The sequence below is a fragment of the Hippocampus bargibanti genome, linkage group LG02 (assembly GCF_051943395.1).
Source record: "Hippocampus bargibanti isolate YZ-2025 linkage group LG02, ASM5194339v1, whole genome shotgun sequence".
NCBI classification, from domain to species: domain Eukaryota; kingdom Metazoa; phylum Chordata; class Actinopteri; order Syngnathiformes; family Syngnathidae; genus Hippocampus; species Hippocampus bargibanti.
In genome coordinates this window covers 32,551,421-32,574,835 of record NC_142735.1, presented here as the reverse complement: position 1 = coordinate 32,574,835, position 23,415 = coordinate 32,551,421, and the positions used below count along the sequence as shown (strand labels likewise).

Below are 23,415 nucleotides of genomic sequence, written 5' to 3'. Positions count from 1 at the left end.
TTAGCTGTCTAACTAGCTAGATACCTATCCAGCTATGTTAGTCATCTATTAGCTAGCGAGCTAAATTCATCTATTTGAGTTATTCCCAGTTGAACGGGGTCACTGTTGCTGGTTACCTAGCTAGCTGTCTATTTGCTATCTATTTGCTATATATTAGTTGTCTAAATAGCTAGCTCGCTATGTAGCTATCTATTAGTCATCTATTAGCTACCTAGCTAACTTCATCTATTTGAGTTATTCCCGGTTGAACGGGGTTACTGTTGCTGGCTACCTAGCTAGGTATCTATTTGCTATCTATTAGCTGTCTAACTAGCTTGATAGCTATCTAGCTATCTATTAGTCATCTAATAGCTTGCTAGCTAAATTGATCTATGTGAGTTATTCACGGTTGAACAGGGTCACCTTTTCTGGCTACCTAGCTCGCTATCTATTTGCTATCTATTAGATGTCTAACTAGCTAGTTAACTAGCTAGCTAGCTAGCTACCTCCCAAATGGCACTAGAGCTCCCTTTGTCCTATGATGTGATAAAACAGGCTCCATGTTGCTCATGTTCTGTGCTACAGGTCTGTCAGCGGTAAGAAACTCTGCTCCAGCTGTGCCCAGCCACTGGGTAAGGGAGCCGCCATGATCATTGAGACCCTCAGCCTCTACTTCCACATCGACTGCTTTAAGGTGAGTGAAGAAACGATTTCTTCCGGTTAGTGGGAGTTGTGAAAATGATGCCGTCTCTGAAACCAGCAGAATTTGGGGGCTTTTATTGTTTTTGGTTGTTACGGTCAGTGCGGCGTGTGCAAGGGCCAATTAGGAGACACATCCACCGACGTGCGGATCCGGAGCGGCCTCCTCAACTGCCACCAGTGCTACATTCGCTCCCGCTGTGAGTTACCCGACGTCGTTGACCCATATCACACGTCACCATTGAAAAGTCATTGATGTGACCTTGATAAATGCAGACCCCTCGATATGTTTGTTGGCAGTTTAATATCTAAAAATAATAATCTACAAATATTTCAATTAATCTACTGTAGATTAACCATGCAGCTGTCCGCATGTATTCATAACAAACCCAAACTAATCATCAGGCCAGGAGGTCATCCAGAGTTAGTTGAATCGCGCCAAAATGAAATTTGTTTTTAGCTCATCAAGTTGTTGTTAGCTCATTAGCCAAAATGCTCACGTTATGCTCCTAAAGAGACCACTAGTTTTTCAGTTTCTATTAGTAGCGGGCCATGCGTGTCACTCCTAGGCCGTCTGTAGTGTTGCGTCTGAATCAATCAGCTCAGATGTTTAGGGTTCCAAAATGAAATACAAGGCTGTACTATAGAGGTGTTGTTAGCTCATTAGCCAAAATGCTAACGTTATGCTCCTAAAGAGACCACTAGTTACTCAGTTTCTATTAATGGCGGGCCGTGCTTGTCACTCCTCGGCCGTCAGTAGTGTTGTGTCTGAATCAATCAGCTGAGAGGGTTAGGGTTCCAAAATTAAATACAATACTGTACTATTGAGGTGTTACGTCTGTGTAAGCTCTCAGTCGTACAGGAGTGGTCCATCGATGAAACGGTTTCTTCAGCCGTCATCTGTACTTCTTTGAAGGTGTCGGACGTTTCGTTTCTTATCCAAGAAACTCCGTCAGCAAACTAAAGTCTTACTGGTCGTTTCCACTTATGAGCAACTAAAAAGGGACCCTTCCAATAGATACAAGAAAGAACTGATAGACTGTCTCCAAAAGTTAGAGAAAGGTAAACATATAGATAAACAGATGTATTTTAGATTATACCCGGGAGAGGCCACGCCATGTATCTATGGCCTGCCAAAAATACATAAAGAAGGGTTGCCCCTCAGACCCATTGTTTGTAGCATTGACTCCTCTACATACAATGTAGCCAAATATTTAAAGACTATCTTAACTCCGTTGGTTGGTAAAACAGAATATCACGTAGAGAATACCACAGCATTTGTAGAGAGGATCAAAGACCTCATGTTGGAACCTGAGGAAACATTGGCATCTTACGATTTGACTTCTCTCTTTACATCTGTCCCAACCCCAGCAGCAGTCTCAGTGTTGAGGACGAGACTGCTGGAGGACGTTTCTTTGCATGAAAGAACCAAACTTAAACCGGACCACATTTGCGAGTTATTGGAAATATGCCTTAATACTACATATTTTCAATTTCGGGAGAAATTTTATAAATAAATTCATGGTTGCGCTATGGGCTCACCAGTTTCACCCATAGTGGCTAATCTGTACATGGAAGAGATGGAGAAACAGGACCTCACATCCTTCCCCGGGACAAAACCTAGACACTGGTTTACATATGTGGACGATACTTTCGTCATAATTAAAAAACAAGAAATTCAATCCTTCACAGATCACCTCAACTCGGTAGACATCAACATTAGATTTACTCGTGAGGACATTAAAGAGAACCAACTAGCCTTTTTGGATTGTAAAGTAATTATAAAGGACGACAGAGCGCTAAAAACAGAAGTCTTTAGCAAGGCTACGTACACTGACCAATACTTACTTTTCGATTCTAACCACCCTTTACTACAGAGTCCTTTGACAACACAAAATTCCTACTTATTTCAAACCGATAAACACTTTAAGGCAGAAATTAGTGCATCTAAAAGATAGGCTGCCAAATGAAAAACAAAGTAATGTAGTTTATTCAATACATTGTAAGAATGAAAATTGTAAAGAGCAGTACATTGGGGAGACTAAACAAATTCTCAAAAAAAGACTATCAACATCGCAGGGATAATACTAGTGGGCCTTAATCGGCAGTACATATGCACCTAAAAGCTAGCAACCACTCATTTGACGACAATGAGGTTAATATCTGAGCGAAAGAACATAGTTGATTTGAAAGGGCAGTAAATGAAGCAATTTTCATAAAACAACTAAATCCTTCATTAAACCGGTTTGGTGGGGTGAGGTTCAATTTGGATCGTTCGTACAACAGCCTACTTAGGCAAAATAGGATTCGGAATACTGATGAGGTGATACCGGTGGAAATGGGGCATTCAGGCCAGTCGTTAGTCAGAACAATATGAACAATCAGTGGAGTGGCAGGGAGTAGTCCTCTGCTCCCCACAACCTGAGAGCAGGGACCTATCATAGCAGAGTCCGGCACCGCCGTGTCTGGACAGTAGGGATATATATAGGACCTAAACTACCAGTAAGACTTTAGTTTGCTGACAAAGTTTCTTGGATAAGAAGCGAAACGTCCGACACCTTCAAAGAAGTACAGATGAAGAAACCTTTTCATCTATTGAGGCGTTGTTAGCTCATTAGCCAAAATGCTAACGTTATGCTCCAAAAGAGACCACTAGTTACTTAGATTCTATTAGTGGCGGGCCGTGCTTGTCACTCCTAGGCCTTCAGTAGGGTTGCATCTGAATCAATCAGCTGTTAAGGTCACTCCTAGGCCTTCAGTAGTGTTGTGTCTGAATCAATCGGCTGAGAGGCTTCGGGTTCCCAAAAGAAATACAATACTGTACTATTAAGAATGTTGTAGCTCATTAGCCAAAATGCTAACGTTATGCTCCTAAAGAGACCACTAGTTACTCAGTTTCTATTCGTGGCGGGCGGTGCTTGGCACTCCTAGGCCTTCAGTAGTGTTACGTCTTAAGCAGCTGAGAGGGTTATGGTTAGGGTTCCAAAATGAAATACAATTCTGTACTATTGAGGTGTTGTTAGCTCATTAGCCAAAAGGCTAACGTTATGCACCTAAAGTGACACATAGTTACTCGGTTTCTATTAGCCTATTTATTTTCCCATATATTGACACCTACAAACAAACAGCTCCTCCAAATACCATCACAATGATGCAGTTAAAAGACTGAACTTAAAAAACAAACATAAAATAAATGTACTGTTGAGGTGTTGTTAGCTCATTAGCCAAAATGCTAACTTTATGCTCCTAAAGTGACACCTAGCTACTCGGTTTCTATTAGCCTATTTTTTACATTAAGAGACACCTAAAAAGAAACTGCTCTTCCACATACCACCACAATGATGCCATTAAAAGACTGAACTTAAAAAACAAACTTAAAATGAATGTATTGTTTGGGTGTTGTTAGCTCATTAGCCAAAATGCTAACATTATGTTCCCAAAGTGACATGTAGCTACTTTTAGCCTATTTTTTACATGAATTATACCTAAAAGTAAACAGAGCTCCCATATATTACACAATGATGCCATTAAAAGCCTGAACTTAAAAAAACAAACGTAAAATAAATGTACTGTTGAGGTGTTGTTAGCTCATTAGCCAAAATGCTAAGGTTATGCTCCCAAAGTGACACCTGGTTACTTGGTTTTCTTTTACCCTATTTTACATAAATTATACCTAAAAATAAACAAATCCCCCAAATACCACCACAAAGATGCAGTTAAAAGACTCAATTTAAAAAACAAACTTAAAATAAATTCTAAACAAAATCTTTTGAAAATGTAAAAATGTGTTGAGGGTGATAAACATTGAAATAAACAAAACTGTGGTCTTGGATGACAGGATCATATTAAAAAAAAAGAATACATAAAGACACGTTACATTGCACACATTTTGCACATTTGATTCCATATGTTGTTTCTGTCGACCACTAGAAGGAGCTTGCAAGCCACTCCACATTTTTACATTACTGACAGTCAATCGCAGTCATCTACCTCCACAGCCATGATCAATTTCCTTTGCCGTTCTTCATCTGGGCCTTTTGCCCTCTGTTGCCGCTTTGCTGAGCGTTTGCTGCTCTTTCGTTTCCTCCCCTCACGCAGCCGGGCAGCCGACCACCTTCTGACGCCTGCGCTCGTCAAGTTGAAACCCCGCCACCTGCCGAGCACCGTCCTCCCTCCACCCCTGTGCAACCCCAATTTCATCACATCACATACCGTATGCAATATATCATAATTTAACCGCAACGTGTCAGGAATAAGAACCGTCATTCCACCGTATCCGCATTTCGGTGAAGCACAATCATCATTCACTTCCATATAAAGCAACTTCCGTTTATTCACATGGACAGTGATACCTCCGCTGACCAACGCTTCACCTCACTAACTTTTCGCCTCACGAACATTAAATTCGCGAGCATATAGTCTTGTCTGACTAACTAGTTTTCTGCGGACGAACCAAACCACACTTTCGAACAGTGCCACGGTAGCTGGCAGACTAGTTTTCGTCACCCCCTTTCTTTGAGTGCAGACACGGTTTGTTATCGAGTGTTGTACTTTTGCTATTATGGGAGCGAAAAAGACCCTACCACAGGCTAGTGTTAAGCCCAAGAAGACACAAAAGAAAAACGGTCAAGCAGAAGAAGGAGATCATCGAAAAACCCCAACGATGTGTGCATTTGTGTGACTTAGCGTCCCAGTACCAGTATGCTAAGTCGACCATTGCTACATGTGGCTAAGGGTATTTCTGTGTTGTCTAAGCAACGGTCTCATTGGAAATAAATCATCAGCAGAGTAACGTTTTGCCTTACACACACTTTCTGGGAACAAATTATGTTCGTGAGCTGAGGTGTCACTGTACTTGAGATGGACATTTCATCAAACGGCGTCCATTTTGTGTCACTGCCAAAACCTAAACAAAATGAGATATGCAAAGTTGCCTTCGCTCTGTGCAATACTGGACCCAGATCAAGGCAAATGTTGTTTTGGATCAACAATAAGTGTTTGATGTCCCAAAAAGTGTTCCTGTCATCCAAATAATCCACCAGGCTTCCACTGACACGCGCGCACACACACACACACACACACACACACACGCACACGCACACGCACACACACACACACACGCGCACACACACACACACACACACACACACACACACAACACACACACACACACACACACACACACACACACACACACACACACACACAGGCTTTGAATGTAATTCACAAGGGCAATAACTGGACTCGCTGCTTTAATGTGCCTTAGGAATGAACAAGAATGACAATGCAGTATGAAACATTTCCAAAACCTTTTTTTATTGTTTTGATTTTAGTCCAAGGAGAAAAAAGTGGCCAAATTGTTATTGTCCTCCAAAAATGATTTTATTGCAAGTCATCCACTGTGCCACCTCTGTGATTTTTTTTTTTTTTTGCGGCGATTGAATGCGCTAGTCGGCCATTTTGATGAATATAAGCAGGGCAAGGCAATTGACCTTTCGCTTAAAATGCACCCCACCAGGGCCGCCACCACCTATATGGCGAGAGGCCAATGACACTTTTATATCTTGATTTTTCTTTTTTCTCCATTTACAACCAAGTGACACGAAGGTTGAGTAAAAATATATTCCGTGATTACGCTGTAAAAATAGATGTTCAGTCCACATATAAAAGGATTGAATACGTCCATTTTAGTCAGTGAAATCCAATGCAAAAATCCAAAACTCGACAACAAAACCCAGACTGGATGAAGCTGTCTGTATTATTTGACGAATCCATCAGGAATTTTTATATGCTAGAGTTCATTTAGCTGGCTTTCTATTTGCAATCTATTTGCTATCTATTTGCTACCGATTAGCTAACTGGCCGGCTGGCTAGCTATCTAGCTGGCTATCAATTAGTTATATTGCTTGCTGTCTAGCTGGCTATCGATTGGCTATCTCTTAGTTAGCTAGCTTTCTGTCTATTTGATTTACTTCCGGGTTGAGTGAACACTGGCGCATGTGGCTGCCGCTGCTCACCCACAGAAAAACTTCTCCTGTGACTGCAAAGTGCCCGTCAGAGTTTTGAAAGGCGCTTATAAATGAAATGCATTATTATTATTATTATTATTATTATTATTATTATTATTATTATTATTATTATTATTATTATTATTATTATTATTATTATTATGTCTTATTATTATAGCAGAGTCCGGCACCGCCATGTCTGGACAGTAGGGATATATATATATATATATATATATATATATATATATATATATATATATATATATATATATATATATATATATATATATATAGGGCCTAAACCAGTAAGACTTTAGTTTGCTGATGAAGTTTCTTGGATAAGCGAAACGTCCGGCACTTTCAAAGAAGTACAGATGACGACTGAAGAAACCTTTTCATCGATATTATTATTATTATTATTATTATTATTATTATTATTATTATTATTATTATTATTATTATTATTACAATTTAGCCCCAATAAAAAGCAGATTTAATAAAATGAAGTGGTTGGCCTCGGTCGGGCATAATTGCAAAAGCCAAATGTTAGCATCCACAATTGCGAGAGTAAATATCTTTATTTTTTGGTTGCCTTAGCAACAGTCACTAAAATTTCTGAGCGAAAGGTCTATTGATCATATGCCATTTTTTTCGCCTCAAACCAAAAGATGCTGTTCATAAGAAGTGCTGCTGCTTCCCGATGTCGCTGAGCAATTTTCCTCTCAGTATTCCTCCGCTTCTCTTTGTTTCTTTTCGAGGTTTTTCCTTGTGTATTTATTGTAATAGTCACTTGAACAATATCACCAACATCTCCATGTAACCTTTCATTCATTCACTGTGTCAATGAAATGACGCTGTGTTTATAAATAAAACCATCCAAAGTCTTTGTCTGGCTGTGTTTTGATTTTGAGGAATTTCTCATTTGGCGCAAAGGGACAATAAAATTAAAAAAAACAGGTCTCCTAATCTCAAAAATAAGTACAGGTAATATCTGACTTATGACCGAGTTCCGAGTCGAAATCCATTCAAAATGGCGAATAGAGACTCAGAGGCTATATGACATGCAAACTCTCCCCCTCTGGTGCAATCACACAGTCGATTGCTGTGCGAGAGTGAGATGCTGGCTGCCTGGCCAAAATTGTCCAACGTGTTGCCGGCCTGCCAGCGCGTTGCGGTGCCAGGCGTAGAATTAAAATTAAAAAAAATAGAGTCTGGAGGTTATGGTCGTAAGTGTGGGTGGTCGTAAGTCGAACTGGTCGTAAGAAGGATGTTGGCTGTATTTACTTTCATTTAAGTTCTCAGTTATACAGGAGTGGTCCATCGATGAAAAGGTTTCTTCAGCCGTCATCTGTTTGCTGACGAAGTTTCTTGGATAAGAAGGGAAACGTCCGACACCTTCAAAGAAGTACAGATGACGGCTGAAGAAACCTTTTCATAAATTGTGGCTTTGGTTAAAAAGCTATTTATTTCAAATTGCAACCACACATTAGTCAGTTTATGGAAGACCATTCACCAGAGTTTCAGCTATTTCGGTCCATTTTTAGTCAATTTATGGCTTTCCCGAGATGTGTCCACCATTTCTTTGCAAGCAAACCTGTACTCGTCTGACAAAATTGACAATCACTTTTACACACTCCTCGATCAGGTGGGTGACCCAAAAAGATACATCCTACTGAGTCCCTCACTCCAGCATTTTTTTCTCACGATAGAGGAGTGTGTCAAAGTGATTAATAACTTTGTCAGACCAGTACAAGTTTGCCTGCAATGAAATGGTGGACGTTTGCAACAAGTCTTGGGAAAGCCATACATTGACTAAAAATTGACAGAAATAGGTGAAACTCTGCTGAATGGCCATCCATAAACTGAGTCATGTGTGGTTGGAATTTGAAATAAATAGCTTTTTAATCAAAGCCACAATTGACATTTTCATGGGTACACATCTTTTTGGGTCACGTTGTATTTAACCATTTGCATGTACAGTAGCTTCAAATTTTGTGGAGGTTTTTGTTTTTTTTCTTTGCAGATCTCATGAATCAAACCTTAACAGTTTTTTTTGATCTTTTTTTCAGTGAACCTGTAGATTTTTTATATAAATAATAATAATAATAATAATAATAATAATAATAAATATATTTCATTTTCTTTCCAGCAGCTCATGTATTTTGTTTTTCTACTTTTATTCCTTTCATAACTTTGCTGCTGTGAAATGTAAAATTCTCCATTGCGAGACTAATAAAGGCAAATCCAATCCAAGTTATAAGCGCCTTTCAAAACTCTCAAGGACACTTAACATTCACAAGATATTTTTTTCTGCGGGTGAGCAGCGGCAGCCACACGCGCCAGCGTTCACGCAACAAAGGTAAAAATAAACGGGTGTAGTTTTAAGGGTTATTCAGTTAAAAAATATCTTTTATGGGTACCTGGGAACTGATTATTCACATTTTAATGATTTGCTATGGGAAAAGTTTGGGAAATAATAGCTAGCTAGACAGCTAATAGATAGCCAGCTAAGATAGCTAGCCAGATAAATAGCTAAAAACTAGCTAGATAGCTAATATATAGCCAGCTACACAGATAATAGATAGCAAATAGATCGATAGTTAATAGATAGATCGCTAATAGCTAGCCAGCTAGATAGCTAACCAGATAAATAGCTAATGGCTAGCTAGATAGCTAATATATATATATATATATATATATATATATATATATATATATATATATATATATATATATATATATATATATATATATATATATATATATAAAAAAAAAAAAAATCCTCGTCTCACCCACCATGGGTGGTGTCTGTCCCCATTTCAGCTCGGGTCCTCTACCAGAGGCCAGGAAGCTTGAGGGTTCTGCGCAGTATCCGTGCTGTTACCAGCACTGCGCTTTTCTGGACCGAGATATCCAATGTTGTTCCCGGGATCTGTTGCAACCACTCGTCGAGTTTGGGGGTCACTGCCCCAAGTGCTCCAACCACCACAGGCACGACTGTCACCTTTACCTTCCAGGCTCTCTCCAGCTCCTCTCTGAGCCCTTGGTATTTCTCGATTTTCTCATGTTCCTTCTTTCTGATGTTCCCATCACTCGGGACCGCTACATCCACGACAACGGCTTTCCTTTCCCCTTTATCTATGACCACGATATCTGGTTGGTTGGCCATTACCATCTTGTCAGTCTGTATCTGAAAGTCCCACAGGATTTTTGCTCGGTCATTCTCCACCACCTTGGGAGGTGTTTCCCATTTTGACCTTGGGGTTTCCAGTCCATACTCCGCACAGATGTTTCGGTAGACTATGCCAGCCACCTGGTTATGGCGCTCCATGTAGGCTTTCCCTGCCAGCATCTTACACCCTGCAGTTACGTGTTGGATTGTCTCAGGTGCCTCTTTGCACAACCTACACCTTGGGTCTTGTCTGGTGTGGTATATCCCTGCCTCTATGGCTCTGGTGTTCAGGGTCTGCTCTTGGGCAGCCAGGATGAGTGCCTCTGTGCTGTCCTTTAGGCCAGCCCTCTCTAGCCACTGATAGGACTTCTTGAGATCAGCCACTTCTGCTATGGTTCGGTGGTACATCCCGTGTAGGGGCTTTTCCTCCCATGATTGTCCCTCTTCCAGCACCTCATCCTCTGTTCCCCATTGACTGAGACATTCTCTGAGTACATCATCCGTTGGAGCCTTCTCTTTGATGTATTCATGGAGCTTGGATGTTTCATCCTGGACAGTGGCTCTCACACTCACTAGTCCTCGGCCTCCTTCCTTACGGCTTGTGTACAGTCTCAGGGTGCTGGACTTGGGATGGAACCCTCCGTGCATGGTGAGGAGTTTTCGGGTCTTAACATCCGTGGTCTGAATCTCTTCCTTTGCCCACCTTATTATTCCTGCAGGGTATCTGATCACTGGCAGGGCATAGCTGTTTATTGCCCGGGTCTTGTTCTTGCCATTGAGCTGGCTTCTGAGGACTTGCCTCACCCGCTGGAGGTATTTGGTCGTAGCCGCTTTCCTTGTTGCTAATTCGAGATACTTTCGTTAGTGGCTTGCCATTGGCCTGTGGTATACCGAGGTACTTGTAGCTGTTTTCAATGTCTGCTATTGTTCCTTCAGTGAGTGAGACCCCTTCAGTGTGGACTACCTTGCCCCTCTTAGTCACCATCCGACTACATTTCTCCAGCCCGAATGACATTCCGATATCACTGCTGTAGATCCTGGTTGTGTGGATCAGGGAGTCTATGTCCCTTTCGCTCTTAGCATACAGCTTGATGTCATCCATGTAGAGGAGGTGACTGATCGTAGCTCCATTTCTGAGGCGGTATCCATAGCCTGTCTTGGCGATTATCTGGCTGAGGGGGTTCAGTCCTATGCAGAACAGCAGTGGGGAGAGTGCATCACCTTGGTATATGCCACATTTGATGGACACTTGCGTTAGTGGCTTGCCATTGGCTTCAAGTGTGGTTTTCCACAACCTCATCGAGTTTGCAACGAAGGCTCTCAGGGTCCTGTTGACCTTAAACAACTCCAAGCATTCATTGATCCATGTGTGTGGCATCGAGTCATATGCTTTCTTGTAATCAATCCAGGCTGTGCACAGGTTGGTATGTCGGGACCTGCAGTCTTGAGCGACTGTTCTGTCAACCAGCAGCTGATGTTTGGCACCTCTAGTATCTCTACTAATGCCTTTCTGTGCTTTGCTCTTGTATTGATCCATGTGTCCACTTATCTTAGCCGCAATTATGCCTGACATGAGCTTCCATGTTGTGGAGAGACAGGTTATTGGCCGATAGTTGGAAGGAACTGCACCCTTTGAGGAATCCTTCATGATCAGGATTGTTCGCCCTTCGGTTAGCCATCCTGGGTGAGTCCCATCCATCAGCAGCTGGTTCATTTGTGCTGCTAGGCGCTCGTGGAGAGCTGTGAGTTTCTTTAGCCAGTAGGTGTGGACCATATCCGGGCCTGGTGCCGTCCAGTTTTTCATACCTGAGACTCTTCCTTGTATATCTGCCGCTGTGATGGTAACTGGGTTCTGTTCAGGGAGGTTGCTGTGCTCCTCTTTCAGAGTCACCAGCCATTGTGCACTGCTGTTATGTGCGACCTCCTTCTCCCATATGCCTTTCCAGTATCTTTCAGTTTCCAGCCTTGGAGGGTCTGCTCTGCTGTTAGAACCGTGCCACTGAGCGTACACTTTCGCAGGTTGTGTTGCGAACAGCCTGTTTATTCTTCTGGCCTCATTCTCTTTCGTGTACCTCTTTAGGCGACTGGACAAGGCCTGGAGCCTTTGTTTGGCTTCAGGTATGGTTATCTGCATGTACCTCTTGGGTATTGGCCTTTTATTCACACCTCTCTGGGTCTCCGTCAATTGACTCACATCTTTCCGAGCCGCCTTGATCTTGGCCTCCAACCGTCTTTTCCATGGTGGGTAATGAATCTCGTGGCTCTCATGGTTGCTCTTGTAGCCAAGCATGTCTAGGATCACTGAGGCTGAGATGTATATCAGCTCATTGGTTTCCGTGATTGTTCCGGTCGGGATCGTTCTCAGTGCTGCATTCACAGTTTCCATGAGACTTTCAGGTGGTACTTCACATAGCCGTTGTAATCGGTGCCTTCGTTGCCCAGTTTTCATTCTTGCCATGATCTTATCTCTCAGGTCATTTGCTGCCTCGCTCAGCATTTCATTTATTGGGGCTGGCTTCCCAATCTCATTATTCATTGGGGCTTGCCTCCCAATCTCTGGTTGAACCTCTTCCTGTGATGTGGCAGCCTGGGGCCCTTCACCTCGGAATTTGTGTTGTACCTCATCAATCTCAAGTTGTGATAGCAATTGCCGTTTGTGGATATTGGAACACTGAGCTACTAGTTGTTTCGTGGTCAACCGTGACTGTGGGTTTCGAAGTAACCATTCAGCCCCCATTCTCCGCATGTAACCCCTCTGACTAGGGTTGCTTGAGTAGTAGCATTCTAACAGAGCCATGTTATCGCATCTCGTCCATCTCCGCTTTGTTCCAGTAGCCCATTTTTCATCAGGGTGCTCTGGTTCCCCAGCACCTGACGCAGACCTTGTTTGGCCGGGCGACGTCTGAGCCGGCATGTCATTCCATTTATTGTCTCTCATCATTGTATGAGGTAGGCATTAGCGTGAAGGGTCTTGCCCAAGGACCCACACTGGATGATGTCATTGTGGTCACTTCTGCTCATTTTCTCTGCCACAAGTGGGATTCGAACCCTCGTCTCCCATATGCCAAACCGATGCCTTATCAACTGAGCTATCCAGCCGCTTATATATATATATATATATATATATATATATATATATATATATATATATATATATATATATATATATATATATATAGTAAAGTCTCATTATATCGATATTCCCAGTAGTTAGAAAAAATGTTGATATAACCGTACTGTCCATATATCCGTCCTGCGCCGAACTGCATTAAAGGGGGGGGGGACGTAAACGGGGGAGCTTTGATATGGCATGTCATTTTATCATTGGGTTCATGGATTGCATATCTAACATGCATTTTGTACAGTAGTGAAGTGAAAAATAAATGTGTGCATAAAATAAAAACGTCTTTACACTTTTTTAATGACTATTTGTGATTGTTGCAAGCGATAAAGATATCTGAATGCTACACAATTAAATACAGTACATGCATGAAAAACCAAAACTGCAACGTTTACATTACATTGATGAAGTATGTTTGGTCTGAGAACCATGTTGCGCCCAAAAGCCGACATTAGAGGGCATCCAAGCGCCATATAAGAAACGGAGGTGGCCATAGGAACTGCCATTTTGTGCCTCTTTTTTTTGGGGTGAGAGATGTTCCCCCAATGGTGCCTCAAAATGGCACATATAATTCTTTAATCAATTGCAAACATGTATGCCATTTTTGTTGACATTGTTGAAGACGGTAGAAAATGTCGTCTGCTACACACGAGCTGGCGTCTGAAAATGAATATGGCGTCTGCTACACGGGAGCTGGTCACGTAGCAAACTCGCGTGACCAAGTCACGTGACCAAGTCGACCAATGGCGCGACCGATACAGATTTCGATGGTGGTTCTGTGTCGAAACTCCTAAGCAAATATCGATTCACCTTAAATATCTTTTGTATCGATATAAACATAGCAAAATGGCCGGCGGGAGATGAAAAAGAGTACCGTAATAACCGGATTATCGTAAAAACCACGAGTCGTACTAAACGGAACTAATTATACATAAAAAGACTAGAAATGTGCACGGGAAATGAACATAGTGTCGTAATAAGCAGTACAATCAATATAAACGATATTGATATAACGACTTTACTGTATGTATGTATGTGTATATATATATATATATATATATATATATATACAGTAAAGTCTCGTTATATCGATATTCAAGAGAGTCCGAAAAAATATCGATATAACCGGGACTATCGATATATCCGATCCTGCGCCGAACTGCATTAAACAAAAGCCGCCAAAAGAGGGCAGCCAAGCGCCATATAAGAAACGGAGCTGGCCATTAGCTCCCTTTTTTTTTGGGTGAGAGATGTTCCCCCAATGTTGCCTCAAAATGGCACATATAATTCTTTAATGATTGTAAACATGTATGCTTTAATCTTCAGATCTACAGTGTATTTGAAACATATTCATAACTGGATGTGTAACAAGAAAGCATATTATCCGAATCTGAAGCCATTCTTTGGATTCACAAGCAATGCAAGACGTCTTGGCGTGAAGTCATTTTTATTTGCATTTGAATAAAAAGTGACATCGGCTGTCCTTTAATACACAGTATGGAATGTTAATAATTTTCAAAATCATCGCGCTTCAGCAGACAAAACAAGAAACATTGTTGCAAAAAACGATTGCATTCATATACAGTACAGTGGGCATGTACATAACACAACAGGGAAACTGCAACGCTTACATCTTACTGTATTATGTATACAATTTAAAAAAGTCATCAATCTTCTTATGCTTCCCATTTTTACCTTTTAACACAAAACTTCAATCTCGTCTGCTACACACGAGCTAGCGTCTGAAAATGAAAATGGCTCTGCTACACGGGTGCTGGGCACGTAACCAAGTCACCTGACCAAGTCGACCAATGGCGCGACTGATGGCGTGGCACGTAACCAAGACACGTGACCAAGTTGACCAATGGCGCGACCGATGGCGTGTCACGTGACAAAGTCACACGGCCAAGTCGACCAATAGCGCGACAGATGGCGGCTCATGTGACCAAATCGACCAATGGCGCGACCGATGGCGGCTCACGTAACAAGACACGTGACCAAGTTGACCAATGGCGCGACGGATATATCGATATAAACAACAAAAATGGCCAGCGGGGGATTAAAAGGAGCACCGTAATAACCCGATTATCGTAATAACCGGGTATCGTACTAAACGGTACTAATTATACATAAAAAGACATGTGCAAGGGAAATGAAAATAGTATCGTAATAAGCGGTACTATCGATATAACCGATATCGATATAACGAGACTTTACTGTATATATATATATATATTCAGCTAGAGAGATAATAGATAGCAAATAGATAGCTAGCTAGTTGGACAGTCGAGTTTTGAGGTTAGAAGACGGACGGCAGCGTCGGTCAGTAGATCGGTCGGTAGATCGGTCACACACTTTGTGGTGGGGACGAATTGGTCGCCGCGGCCAGAGTATACCGACATAAATAGACTTCACTCTCGAAGACTTGCACACTGCAAGGATCAAGACTCGACCTCGGAAAATCCTACTGGACCCTGCAGACCACCTTGTGAAATGCTGCCCCCTCGTGGAAGGGAAATAAAAACATTGCCAGCGCTTTATCAGCCGTCGCCGAAGCATGGAAAACCAAAACCCGAACAAATTCGTAGATATGGCGCTCTCACGTTCTGGTTGGCGACCAACGGGTCGCGCTGTCAGCCCCACCTGCAGCTGCGCAGGTGTTGGTCGTTTCAATCTGTGGCAGTTAAAAGGACTCCCGACACAACCAATCGCTGTCGGGTCATTGTGTTTGCTACACCCTGTCAGGTTTGTTCATTTAGATTTTTAGTCATGGTTTTGTTTGCTACTTTGTACTCTGTTCTGATGACTTTTATGTTTTAGATTTTGTTACTGAGTTTATTTTAATACAATTTGTCAAATACACTGCTGCACCCTCATGCCTGCTTTTTTGAGATCCACCACCATCACCATGTTGCAAATGTGACAGGCGCTCGGCGTCATATTTTCCATTCCTGAATAAATTCATGAATGGCAGTGAATGAGTTAATATGGCTTCATATCATAATTTTTCATATTTGAAACCGAAATGTGACCTTTCCCTACTCTTGTCTGTGTGTGCGTGCGACTGAAGCTGAAAAGAAAAACATGATCAAGCCATGAATAGATTTTTTTTTGCTACATATATTTTTTAATCAACAAACAACTCAATGCATTGGAAAAAAAACTGCTGACACGTAGAAATATTCCCTTCTTTGAATATAAGCATCCAATTCCTAACAACATATAAATATCCTTCCAGACAACAACACTCACAACAAAGTGGGAGATTTCTAACAAAAACAAACAAAAAGACCACATGCAAATTATATCAAAATAAATAAATACATTTGCATACATTCACCTTTTTTAAACCAAAAAAATCAATTCTCATGGGAATGTAACTGAAAATGAAGACGATACGTGTCTAGGATTCAACTATTAGGAGACAAGAATACCTATAACACTATACAACTGGTAGGCACAGACACACCGCAGTAGAAAGACACACGAAACATACAGTAGATTCATTTCTGTGGTTTTTGGGGGGTGAGGTTGGGTGAGTTAACAGACCCCCCCCCCCCCCATTACTGTATAGTGGACAATGGAAAGAAAATATCAACTTTTCGAAATGCAATTTTTCTGAAAACTGGACAAAAAAAATGACATGAGGTCATCTGCATAGTGGGGGTTGAATGCCTCAAAAACCCACAACCTTGCCCGTTAGCATTTTGGTTGAACAAATAAACAGAGGGAAAAAAACGGTTTCTTCATAAATTTGTAGCTGGCCATATAGTCAGTCTGGTCCCTCCTAAAATTCAAAAATATGATCCCATCAATCAAAACGATCCAAGATGGATGCAAATGTCATGATATGCTGATGCGGCTGGATGGCTTGAGGTGACTGCCTTGAGAAGAAAGGAATGGCTGCGACATAGAATTGAAGCGGATTTACGTGGGGTATAGGAGATATGAGACAACCAATTCTTGTCACGAGTGTGACAGTTTTGTGTGTGCTTTCAACATTTAGTTTTTAGCAGACGTGCACATTTGACCAAGACGTCCCTGATTCATTGGTGAAAAGGTCGCTTTGATCCTCTCCTCTTTCATGTAAAAATGTTTCATGTAACAGAGGGTGCACAAAGTGTTTTAAATGTTTTTCACTGTATAAAAGTTGTCGTACACTTTATATTATTTGAAATGATAAAAAAAAGTATACAATACGGGGAAAGGTTGACAAGTATGCTAAGTTTGCCAACCGCCTCAGGATTGACAGGTATGCATCATGCAATGCTGTTGGCTTTACTCTCAGAACAGTTGGTGAACAAAGGGAAATAAAGCGTTTATAAATGAAATGTATTATTATTAAAATGTTTACCAAAAAATATATATCATATGTGGGAGGCTCCAAAACAATTACATTTTGAGTTATTTTCCAGCCACTTGGTTTTTCTAGCGAAACTAGTTTGCCGAATGTGCAACGAAAGTGTGTTTTTGTTTTTGTTGAAAAGATGCCACACGGGTTGGTGAACATACTGAAATAAAGTGTCCTTGAGAGATTTGAAATGCGCTTAACAATGAAATTTAAAAATTTTCGTGTGGGGAGGGGGGGGATACAAAACAATCCAATTTTGGGTTATTTTCCAGCCGCTTGGTTTTTCGAGCGAAACTGTAGTTTGCCGAATGTGAGACGAAAGTGTCTTTTCGTTGAACAAATGCCACATAGGTTGTGAACACACGGAAGTAAAGTGTCCTTGACAGTTTTGAAAACGCTCAGAAATTAAATGTATTATGATGATTAAAACGTGTCTAAAAAAATCTATCGTGGGGGTGAAGTACAAGTTATCAAATTTTCAGTTATTTTCCAGCCACTCTGTTTTCGAGCGAAAATACAGTTTGTCAAATGTGCGACGAAAGTGTGTTTTCGTAGAACAAATGCCACACGGGTTGGTGAACACACGGAAATAGTGTGTTTTGAAATTATATCTAATGTGTGTGTGTGGGGGGGGCTACAAAACAATCCAAATTTGAGTTATTTTCCAGCCACTCGGTTTTCGAGCGAAAATGCGGTTTGAGGAATGTGCGACGAAAGTGTGCTTTCGTTGAACAAATGCCACACAGGTTATGAACACACGGAAATAAAGTGTCCGTGACAGTTTTGAAATGCGCCTAACAATGAATTTTTTAAAAATCTATCGTATGTGGGGGGAGGCTACAAAACAATCAAATTTTGAGTTATTTCCAGCCACTTGCATGGTTTTCGAGCGAAAATAAAGTGACCGAATGTGCAACGAAAGTGTGTTTTCGTTGAACAAATGCCACACATGTTATGAACACACGGGAATAAAGTGTCCTGGACAGTTTTGAAATCGCTCAGAAATTAAATGTATTATGATTATTAAAACGTGTACCGAAAAAAATCTATCGTGAGGGGGGCTACAAAACAATCCAATTATCAGTTATTTTCCAGCCACTCGGTTTTCGAGCGAAAATACATTTTGCCGATTGTGCGACGAAAGTGTGTTTTCGCTGAACAAATGCCACACAGGAAGAAGCGTTACCCCCAAATAAAAGCCGGTTCGACTGTCCAATGTCCAACACTTTGTTTGTGTTTGCGAGCACTTAGAACATGCCGCTTTTGACCAAGGCGGCCTTCGCTCCATTCTGTCTCTGCAAGGACGAAAGCACGCTGGCGAAGGGCCCGCCCAGCGAGTCCGGGATGGAGGTGATGGTCCCCGGGGCGGCGGCCCAGCCTTGGCTCGGTGCTGTCACCCCGATCCCCATGCCCGACGACACGGCGCCCCCCTTGCCGCTGTCCTCCTGTCCGCCGTTCACCTGCACGCCGGTGGGGCTAGGCCCTCCGCAGTTGGAGGTGGGCACCGGGTTGGGCCCCCCCGTGCTGTCCGGGTCGGTGGCTTTTCCGTCTTTGCTGTCGTCGTCCCGCGGGTCGGATTTCTTGCCCGAATTGGATTTGGCGGCGGCTGCGGCTGCTGCGGCTGCACGCTCCTGTTTGCGGAACTTGGCCCGTCGGTTCTGGAACCAAACCTTTCAAACACACACCCCCAATTCCATCAATAATCGGTACCAGAACCCATTTCGAACCAAAAGCGTGTTTGGACGAACTTGGATCGCAAACTTTCTTTTTTTTTTTTGGTCTTGTACTTAAAAAATAAAGACCATATGGGGAAAGTTGTTCAGATTGCACAGCTGTCCATGTTTTTATGTTACTGTTGTGTTTATTATTTTGCTTTATGTTGTGAAAGCGCTATATAAATTAATATTCACGTATTGTATTGTATCTTTTTTTCTCTTGCATAAATGTTGCATAAAAATGTTGACCCGAACAGGCGGTGAACCACCCACCCCCTGATTTTTCACTGCATGCAATTAATTCATATTTATATAATATTTTTCAATACTAATAATATTTCGTCAATCAAATTAATTAATACCACAAGTTTGATTCGACAGTTATTTTAATACCATTACAGTCGGTCAATTTATGTCATATGCATTGTACAAGAATAATATTGTGTAAAAATATTTTGGAATATCTTATTGAAAATAGACCAGTTTAAAAAATGCTCCAATATGAATCTCCTACAAGTCTATTTACTATTAGTATACAGCTACTAGTCTCCAGTTAAGGTTATAGGTGGTCATTTTGGGGGTGGTGTGAACTAAATTATCATTAATAATGAATTATATAATTTAAGATTCTGTCTGAAAAGATATAAACACCTGCTACTTTTTAGTTAGCTCACAGAGGATCGTTTTTCATCTGATTGATGTGATTTCACAAACATCGTTCATTTGAATGAATTTAATTCATTGGCTTTGTCTCTGATCCACTGGTGAAAAGGAGGATTTTATCCTCTCCTCTTTCATGTAGAACCGCTTCATGTAATAAAGTCTTGTACTCAAACCTCATCGAGTACATGCATGGGGAAAGTCGTTATGATTGCACAACTGTTCATGTTTTGACGTTCCTGTTGTGTTTATTATTTTGCTTTATGTTGCTTGTGTTGGGGAGCCTTTTACTGTGCAGATTCATCTTTATTAATTTCAAAGAATTGCTTGTTCTGTAGCCACAAGTGACATAATCCAATGTCTTCTTGTGCCGGTCCCAAGCCGGAGGGTTGTGTCAGGAAGGGCATCCGACGTAAAAGCTTGGCCAAAACAAACATGCGAATCAAACCTCTGAAGATGGAGGACACTGATTTGCTGTGGCGACCCCTTCAAGGGAAAAGCCGAAAGGAAAAGATGTTCACTGTACTTTTAACACCAAAAGAAGTTTCAACTGTGTAACATCTTTTAGCACAAAAAAAAACATTATATTTTATACTCTAAACTACAAAGTATGAAGACTGTATTATTTGGATAGATGAGTATGACACACCCGCACCAACCTCCCCCATGGGGAGTTTGCATGTTCTCCCCGGGCCTGCGTGGGTTTTCTCCGGGTGTTCCGGTTTCCTCCCCCATTCCCAAAAACATGCATGGCGGGCCAATTGAAGTCTCAAATATATTCCCGAGGTTTGAGTGTGAGCGTGGGGTTTTTTTTTGTTTGTTTATGTGTGCCCTGTGATTGGCCACCGGTTCAGGGCCTCCCTCACCCAGTGCCCGAAGATGGCTGGGAGAGGCTTAAAGGTTAAAGCGGTCTGGAAAATGGATGGATGAATGGATGATCATTACACGTTATTCCGCAAGTTTGTTAAATATTGATCAACCTAGTTTTCATGTTTTATAATTGTATTGATATAATAACGTCTTTCAAGTCTTTTATTGGTCAATTATTTTTTAAATGGCGTTTGTTAAAATGACCATTCTGTGTGGTCAAGTAAAAACATGCTAAAAAATTGTGTCTATAAAAATACAATATTTTCCACCTGGCAAAATGTCAGTGTGTGCGTTTTTTTATTTAGTTTTTAGCTAATAGAATTTAGGAGCGTCTTTTGTCACCCGGCCCTGATTTTTTTTTACCTGCACTCTGGCTTCAGTCAAGTCTATCTTGAGCGCCAACTCTTCCCGCGTGTAGATATCCGGGTAGTGTGTCTCTGCAAAGACCCTCTCCAACTCCTTGAGCTGCGCGCTGGTGAAGGTCGTCCGGATGCGCCTTTGCTTACGCTTCTCGTTCAGACCCCCGTGGTCCGTAAATAACTTGTAGGGTACTGCATATGTCAAGTGGGGGAGACCATGACGTCATTTTCGTGTAAAAAAAGATCATTCTGTTGAGGGACATGTCATGTTATTTGGATGAATTTGAATGCGTTATGTTTTTTGTCAGGTAGACCAGGATTCGTTTCCTTTTTCAGGTGGACTAGAATCAACACTCTGAAATCATACCCCGTGAAGTCGTTAGCTTTCAACTGCCTCAAAAATAGAATAACATGTATACTCATCAATGTGATCTTGAATTTCAAAAGTCGTTTCATTGCGTCCAAAACGCCGTGCGTAATAGTCGTACCAAAATGCGTTCCTTTTCACTTATTACTGGGCGCGATTCCATTTCGATGGTCTTCAAATCTGTGTTCAGTGATCCGGGTGTGCTTATTAATCGCAAAAGCATTTGAATTCCGTGACAAAATGACTGCAGAAAGTGTGCGTAAATTGTCATCAAAGCGTGCGTAAATTGTCAGAACTCGTCTCCCTTCCGCGCGTACTGTAACACCCAATTTGGGTGCCAATAATGAGTTTTGCTCTTTGCTTATCTAATTATTCGTCTCATCGCAAAGTAAACATATTACGGCGGCTTATAAGATAATTCTGTTGAAGGCTTTCGGGTGTGACACGCGCGTAACCGAATTAAGTACACGCAGCCGCTCCTAACACGATAAATTCATTCATTTGTGTACGCAAATTCGGTTCCGAGCGACTGAAAAAGCGAGCGTGCGGCGCTTTGGCCTCACCTGCCGCGTAGGGACTGCTCTGGTGGTCCCTCAGCGTGCCCAGGCTGCAGGAACCGGGCGCCAGCGACGGGCATCCGGCGGTGGCTCCGAACGTGGTCCGGATGGGGTTGTACTGGAAGCCGCTGGCCTGGCTGCACGAGCTGAAGTCCGCGTAGGCCGACGCCAGGCTCGACGTGTCCATGCCGGCCATGCACGACTCGTAAGCGGACGAGTTGAGGTAAGAATACTCCATTTTATACATTTGGGAACGCAGCCCAAATTTGAAGAATCCCAAAGTCGGTTTATGGTGGCGGAGGAGAACGTTTTTCCGTTTTTTTTTTGCAGGGGGTATTGTGCGCAGGGGGAGAGGTTTGTTTTTTGTTCGTTCGATGTTGACTGGTCGGCGGCCACTCCAGAAGTGCCCTCATTTATAGCAGGCCAGGCGCGTTTTGTGAAAAGCCCCCTAAGAGCCGCCTTGCCGGAGGTCTCCAGAGCATATCCAGCTCATCAGAAAGGCGCGGAGGAACAAAAGCAGCACCGAACTGCCTCCTTGCAGCCTCCCTTTCCTAGCTCCTTCCTTCTTCTTCTTCGTCTGCTTTACATGACAATAAGTCATCAGTCTATTGGGCCTGTCGTCCGTCCGTCCAGCCGAGCCGAGCGAGCTACAGCATCATTGCCCCCCCCTCTACCCCCACCTGCATCTGTAATTAGAATTTAATAGGGCAGCAATATAAGGAGAGCGAGGGGGGTGTTGTGAGGCTCCTTTTTTTGTGCCCTTTAATTCGATCACACCACTTGGAAATAATGAAAGTTGGGTGACGATTCTCCCTGATGCAATTTTCTCGCCCCCCCACAAAGAAAGATTTTCTAAAGGAAAGCCTGCCGCAAGCCTTTTTTGCCACATTGGCTCGAATCCCCCCCAACCGCAAATCGATATGCAATACATATTTTTACACACAATTCACTCCAGGAATGTACAATGTCACTTTTTGTTGTTGTTATTACCCAGTCGGGTTTCGGCCATTTTGAATGACTGGCATCAACTTGCAATTTCTACAATTGTTTATTTTTATTTTTTATTTTATTTTTGTAATGACTGGCAGCGGTTATCAAGCACGTCATATTTGGAAATAGTTTTTTTAAATAATTTATTATGAATAATTTATTACACTACTTATATTATATTACTATTATTATTAATAGTTTATGAATAATCAATTCATTTATATATTTATGCATTTATTTATGTATTTATATATGTATTTATGTATGTATTTGTTTGTTTATATTTATTTATATATTTATTTATAGGTTTGTTTAGTCATTCGAATAATGAAAGAACTTCCGGGTTGAGTGAACACTGGCGCGTGTGGCGGGTCACCCACAAAAAAAGTATACTGTGACTGGAAAGTGTCCTTGAGAGTTTTGAAAGGCGCTTATAAATGAAATGTATTATTATTATTATTATTATTATTATTATTATTATTATTATTATTATTATTAGTAGTAGTAGTAGTAGTAGTAGTAGTAGTAGTAGTAGTAGTAGTAGTAGTAGTATTAAGCGCCTTTCAA

General features: G+C 41.6%; 2 protein-coding genes across 14 annotated transcripts in view; one reads left to right on the top strand and one right to left on the bottom strand.

Moving 5' to 3' along the window:
- The window catches only part of LOC148902477 (LIM and calponin homology domains-containing protein 1-like), a 196,247-nt gene extending 177,529 nt beyond the window's left edge, over positions 1–18,718 (top strand). For 12 of the 13 annotated variants that reach the window (XM_088991071.1, XM_088991066.1, XM_088991063.1 and 9 more), the window contains one exon: positions 4,777–6,899. In XM_088991071.1, coding sequence (XP_088847197.1) covers positions 4,777–4,799 — 23 coding nt within the window. In that variant the 3' untranslated portion in view covers positions 4,800–6,899. Of the gene's footprint in view, positions 1–4,776; positions 6,900–18,632 lie in introns of those variants that run through there. The other variant, XM_088991062.1, reaches the window with a different exon arrangement.
- On the bottom strand, positions 15,967–22,461 carry phox2bb (paired like homeobox 2Bb). The gene is made up of 3 exons (XM_088991074.1): positions 21,865–22,461; positions 20,939–21,126; positions 15,967–19,000 (listed from the first exon to the last, which is right to left on the bottom strand). Exons 1-3 carry the CDS (start codon positions 22,103–22,105, stop codon positions 18,578–18,580), a joined length of 852 nt encoding a protein of 283 aa, XP_088847200.1. The 5' UTR covers positions 22,106–22,461; the 3' UTR covers positions 15,967–18,577.
- Positions 22,462–23,415: the final 954 nt, after the last annotated feature.

Excerpts from the sequence above, each read along its gene's own strand:
- phox2bb (XM_088991074.1), bottom strand. The coding sequence starts at position 22,105 with ATGTATAAAATGGAGTATTCTTACCTCAACTCGTCCGCTTACGAGTCG. Across the intron at positions 21,127-21,864 it reads GAGCAGTCCCTACGCGGCAG|TACCCTACAAGTTATTTACG; the intron begins GTGAGGCCAAAG and ends TGACATATGCAG. Across the intron at positions 19,001-20,938 it reads TGACTGAAGCCAGAGTGCAG|GTTTGGTTCCAGAACCGACG; the intron begins GTAAAAAAAAAT and ends TGTGTTTGAAAG.